The sequence below is a fragment of the Chiloscyllium plagiosum genome, chromosome 28 (assembly GCF_004010195.1).
Source record: "Chiloscyllium plagiosum isolate BGI_BamShark_2017 chromosome 28, ASM401019v2, whole genome shotgun sequence".
NCBI classification, from domain to species: domain Eukaryota; kingdom Metazoa; phylum Chordata; class Chondrichthyes; order Orectolobiformes; family Hemiscylliidae; genus Chiloscyllium; species Chiloscyllium plagiosum.
In genome coordinates this window covers 46,675,883-46,681,955 of record NC_057737.1, presented here as the reverse complement: position 1 = coordinate 46,681,955, position 6,073 = coordinate 46,675,883, and the positions used below count along the sequence as shown (strand labels likewise).

The 6,073-nt window shown below is 44.1% G+C and overlaps 1 protein-coding gene across 13 annotated transcripts in view; it reads left to right on the top strand.

Moving 5' to 3' along the window:
- Positions 1–6,073, top strand: part of camkk1a (calcium/calmodulin-dependent protein kinase kinase 1, alpha a) — a 242,033-nt gene that overhangs the window by 182,750 nt on the left and 53,210 nt on the right. For all 13 annotated transcript variants that reach the window (XM_043718834.1, XM_043718828.1, XM_043718833.1 and 10 more), the window contains one exon: positions 3,602–3,801. In XM_043718834.1, coding sequence (XP_043574769.1) covers positions 3,602–3,801 — 200 coding nt within the window. The remainder of the gene's footprint in view (positions 1–3,601; positions 3,802–6,073) is intronic.

The following is a 6,073-nucleotide window of genomic DNA, read 5'->3' as shown; positions in this document are numbered from 1 at the left end:
GCCTTGCTGATATATATGGTCACTGCTTTCCTTCCCGGCTGCCCCTCCGGTCCACGTCACTTCCTCCGCTGCTCCCGCTCCTTCTCCGCTGCTGCTCGCATTTAAAATGGCCGTTGGCTTCGAAGGGTGAGTATTTATACTCACTGCTTACCTTCCCGGCTACCCCTCTGGTCCCCGTCACTTCCTCCGCTGTTCCCGCTCCTTCTGTGAAAGAGAAAAACACCGCTGCTCGCTACCGGTAAGTAATTTTAATAAAAGCTGCCTTACCTTATCTGCAGTCTTCCGAGTTCGCCCTACCTCCGCTGCTGCTCGCACTTAAAATCAAGCTGTTCCTTTTTGAGGTATTTCAGGTGTTGGTGTTGCGTTCCTCGACTTCCAGGAGTAGTAGTTACTGTTTTATAAGCTGTTGCATTGTTTTGGAACTTTTGGAGAGAAAAGATCAACATAATGGCACTTTAAAAAGGAGGAAGAGAGACAAAAGGCAGAGACCACATGGTCAGAGAAAGAAAACTACAGTGCTATCTGACACAGCAGTGAATCTGCACAACTACTGCCTTTGCTGTTTGAGTTCAAGTAACTCTAGACATCAGAGTGTGTCTAAGAAAAATTAACAAACAGCAAAATTCACAGCTGCCCTTGGAGGAACCTGTGTAGGAGAGCTGTCAGCACAGGAATAGATAAGTGCATAGTTTTTAAATGTTACCTTGCTATAAATCTACAATAGTGAGTACAGTGGGTTCTTTTTTGATTATATGTTTTATTGAGATCTGTCTCTTGATTAAATTTTAAAAATATAAAACATCGGTACTAAGTTAGCCTGGAACAGTATTTTTAGAGCAGTAAGACGATGCTATTTTCTGGGTATGCAGGTTGTTAAGTTGCAAAGATGGCCTTTACCAGAGTGATGTGCTCTTCCTGTTGGATGTGGGAGATTAGGGAGAATTTCCATGCTACTGATGAATATGTCTGCAGGAAATATCTTTGGTTGCGAATCCAATCATATTGCATGGATCAGTTAGAATGGCAGTTAGAGGCAATGAGGAATTTACAAGAGCTAGAGCGTGTGATGGATGGCAGTTATAGGAAGGGAGAAAAACCACAGATATAGTCAGGTGGAGAAGGATGTGGAAATATAGAATGTGGGGAAATAGATGGTGACATTTTGAAAAAAATGTTCATATTATGGAGGAGGAGATGTTGGATGTCTTAAAACATACAAAGGTGGATAAGTCCCCAGGACATGATCAGGTGTACCTTAGAACTCTGTGGGAAGCTAGGAAGGTGATTGCTGGGCCCCTTGCTGAGATATTTGTTTCATCGATAGTCACAGGTGAGGTGCTGGAAAACTGGAGGTTGGCTAATGTGGTGCCACTGTTTAATAAAGGTGGTAAGGAAAAGCCAGAGAACTATAGACCAGTGAGGCTATTATTGGTGGTGGGCAAATTGTTAGAGGGAATCCTGAGGGACAGGATTTACATGTATTTGGAAAGGCAAGGACTGATTAGGGATAGTCAACATGGCTTTGTGCATGGGAAATCATGTCTCACTAACTTGATTGAGTTTTTTGAAGAAGTAATGAAGAGTTTTGATGAGGTTAGAACGATAGACGTGATCTGTCTGGACTTCAGTAAGGCGTTCGACAAGGTTCCTCATGGTAGACTGGTTAGAAAGGTTACATTACGTGAAATGCAGAGAGAACTATCCATTTGGATACAGAACTGACTGGAATTCACAAAACAGAAGGTGATGGTGGAGGGTTGCCTTTCAGACTGGAGGCCTGTGACCAGTGGAGTGTCACAAGGATCGATGCTGGATCCACTGATTTTTGTCATTTACATAAATGAATTGGCTGTGAACATAGGAGGTATAGGCAGTAAGTTTGCAGATGACACCAAAATTGGATGTGTAGTGGACAGCAAAGAAGGTTTCCTTAGAGTGCAACAGGAACTTGATGGGCTGAGGAGTGGCAGATGGAGTTTAATTTAGATAAATGTGAGGTGCTGCATTTTGGAAAGACTAATCATGGCAAGTTTTATACACATAATGGTAGGTCCAGGGGAGTGTTGCTGAACGAAGAGACCTTGGAGTACAGATTCATAGTTCCTTGAAAGTGGAGTCGCGGATAGGATAGTGAAGAAGGCATTTGGTATGCTTGCGGTTATTGGTCAGAGCATCGAGTATAGGAGTTGGAAGGTCATGTTTTGGCTGTACAGGACGTTGGTTAGGCCACTTCTGGAATATTGTATGCAATTCTGGTCTCTCTCCTATCGGAAGGACGTTGTAAAACTTGAAAGGGTTCAGAAAAGATTTACAAGGACTTTGCCAGTGGTGGAGGGTTTGAGCTATTAGGGAGAGGTTGAATATGCTGGGGCTGTTTTCCCTGGAGCGTTGGGGCCTGTGGGATGACCTTATAGAGGTTTATAAAGTCATGGATAGAGTAAATAGACAAGGTCTTTTCCCTGGGGTGGGGGGACTCCAGAACTGGAGGGCATAGGTTTAGGGATGAGAGGGGAAAAATTTCAAAGAGACCTAAGGGTCAACTTTTTCATGCAGAGGGTGGTATGTGTATGGATTGAGCTACCAGAGGAAGTGGTGGAGGCTGGTACAATTACAACATTTAAAAGGCATCTGGATGGGATTATGAGAAGGAAGGATTTAGAAGGATATGGACCAAGTGCTGGCAAATGGGACTAGACTAGGTTAGGATATCTGGTTGGCATGGACGAGTCGGACCGAAGGGTCTATTTCCGTGCTGTACATCCCTAGGACTCTATGATTGTACTACTTCCCTGTTGATTATAATTTCACCAAGTTCCTCTTTTCTTTCAATCTCTTGATTTATCGGTATTACTGGAATGTTTTTATATCGTTGATAGTGAAGACAGAAGCCAAATATTTATTAATTATGTATGCCACTTCTTTCTTATCTACAGTTGATTTCCTATTTTCACCCCCTGGAGGACTAATGCTCACTTGCAGTTGTTTTGATATCTATAGGAACGTTTGTGCAGCCTTCTACTCCTCTCTTTGTTTATTAATTCTCCACTGTCTATCCACTACTAATTATTTAATACAAGTAGTCTTACGTTGTAACCTCACCAGGTTGACACCTTATATTTTGGTATGCCTGGTGGTACTCCTGGCATGCCTTCCTGCATTCTCCATGGAATCAGGGTTGATGCCCTAGTTTAGTACTAATGGTAGAGTGGGGGATATGCCAATCTGTGAGGTTACAAGCTGCATTTCAGTACAATACTGCGGTTGCCAATGTCCACAGCACCTTGTGGATGCCCAGCCTAGAGTTGCTAGATCATTCAAAGTGATGCCAAACTAGTGGTCCTGCAAGACAAAAGTGCCAGTGGGTCCTTTTTCTTGTGGTACCAAAGAGGTTAAGAATATTCTACCTTTCACTACTGTATTAGCTGATTGTAATATGTTCGCAAAATTCAGACATAGCTTGACGGTTCAGGTCCTGACTGATATATTTGCTGCCTATGCCCCCAGCTGTTGGAAGCTGTAACTGCACAAGCCCCATCAGTCCTATGTTTTGAAATAAATGGAGTATCCAAATAATGTTATTTTATCTTCCTACTTCCCATAGTACACTACCAGAAGATCATTCATCGAGACATCAAACCTTCAAATCTGCTCCTGGGAGATGATGGCCATATTAAAATTGCTGACTTTGGAGTAAGCAACCAGTTTGAGGGGAACGATGCCTTGCTGTCCAGTTCAGCTGGGACTCCAGCATTCATGGCACCAGAGACACTCTCAGAGACCAGGAAGAGCTTTCATGGGAAGGTAGGGAAACAATGGCCTGTATATCATAATTCCACCACTGACCGAAAGTCATGGGGTAAATGTGGGGGAATGGGTCAGGGTGGGTTGTGCTTCGGCGGGTCAGTGTGGACTTGTTGGGCTGAAGGGCCTGTTTCCACACTGTAAGTAATCTAATCTAATCTAATATCGTCACTATCACCACTTCACTCAATGACCAGCACTGTCACCATGACTTGTAATGTTTGGATTTAATATTCAGACTCATATGTTCAAAATCTCAAAATAGCCTCAATCATATTTTTCTGTGTAACTCTCTTCAGCCTAGACCCTTCCAGGAGCACTGTCTTCATTCAGCTAAGGCCCCTTCTGTCTTTTCAACTATGACAACCCCTTTCCTTCCAAATTTCACCCAGTGGCAATCATGTCTGCATCCACCTGGACCCGAAACCCGGGACTTTTCCTCACAGCTTCTCCCCCCTCTCTTGCCTCTTCCTCTTCAAAACATCTTAGTATTTTAACTTTTTGTCATCTGTCCTACTATGTATTTGATTCACACCCAGGAAAATGCTATCCTTTAATTCATTTACAACTGCGCACTCAAAATCTTAACTATCAATCCTTTTAGGAATCTGTTGGCATAGTGTTTCCACAGTCACTGATTTACTCAACTGCAGTGTTACCTTTGGCTTTAACATTCTGTCAAAGGATAGAATCATAGAATCCCTACAGTGAAGAAAGAAGCCAGTCGGCCCATCAAATCTGCACCGATCCTCTGAAGAGCATCCTATCCAAATCCAGCTCGCTACCCTATCCGTGTAACCCCGCATTTACCATGACTAATCCACCTAACCTGCACATATTTGGACTGTGGGAGGAAAATGGAGCACCCAGCAAAAAGTCACAAAGACACTGGGAGAACGTGCAGATTCTGCACAGATAGTAACCCAAGGCTGCCATTGAACCCGGGCGCTGGCGCTATGAGCCACCATGCCATCCAAATAAAGCCATAATTAGCTGCTTCTGCCAAGTCCTTTCCTTTTACTAGTCCACCTGCCCAAACCTACTCTAACCCTTCCATGTTGCAAGCCTGAACTTGCATCCAGCTTCTCTCCCTTAGACCCTCTCCATGCTTATCTTGTCTATGAATCCCATGGAGAAATTGAAGACTGCAGACACTGGAGATCAGAATGGAAAAGTGTGGTAATGGAAAAGCACAGCCGGTCAGGAAGCATCTGAGGAATTCCTGATGAAAAGCTTATGCTCAAAATTACGACTCTCCTGCTCCTCGGATGCTGCCTGACCAGCTGTGCTTATCCAGCACCACACTTTTCCATTCTGATCTCCAGTGTCTGCAGTCTTCACCAAACTGATAACCCAACTTCAATATCTAGCCCCCATCTTACAGATATTATAAGCTACTTTCTCTCTTCAGCTCCTCTCCCACTATCCGTTAAAGTTGCTATCATCATCTCTCCATTCAGAAAGCAACCCTTGGTCGCTCTGTTCTTGAATACTTCGACCATATCTCCAATTTCCCCTTGAACATGTCGCTTCCAAAATCGATTCCTATCTTTTCCAGAACTTCATGTTGACTCCCTGAGTCATGTATGTGCTCTGCCACAGTAACAAAACAGCTGCAATCAGAAGTCCCAAATGACATTCTCGGTGATAGTGACAGTGGCACATGTTCCTTTCTCGTCCTTCTCGCTCTGATTACACCTTTGGTGATGATAATTGCTTCTAAGAAGCATTAGAAGCTCGATGAGGTCATTTGGTGGGTGTTTGGTTTGAGAGTGGGATCTCTGGTTTCAGGTCTGCAGTGCCATTTTGCCCAAGACACCCTTCCACCTCTGTGAAACTTCAGGACTCAAAGTTTATGCGAAGATTTGTAGATCGGGTGCTCGTTGTTGTGGTTCTGTTCGCCGAGCTGGAAGTTTTTGTTGCAAACGTTTCGTCCCCTGGTTAGGCAACATCATCAGTGCTTGGGAGCCTCCTGCGAAGCGCTTCTTTGATGTTTCCTCCAGTGTTTATAGTGGTCTGTCCCTGCCACTTCCGGTTGTCAGTTTCAGCTGTCCGCTGTAGTGGTTGGTATATTGGGTCCAGGTCGAAATGTTTGTTGATGGAGTTTGTGGATGAATGCCATGCCTCTAGGAATTCCCTGGCTGTTCTCTGTCTGGCTTGCCCTATGATAGTAGTGTTGTCCAAGTCGAATTCCTTGGTAGCCACACACGCAGACAACAAGCAACATGAATTCGACTGGGACAACACAACTATCATAGGGCAAGCCAGACAG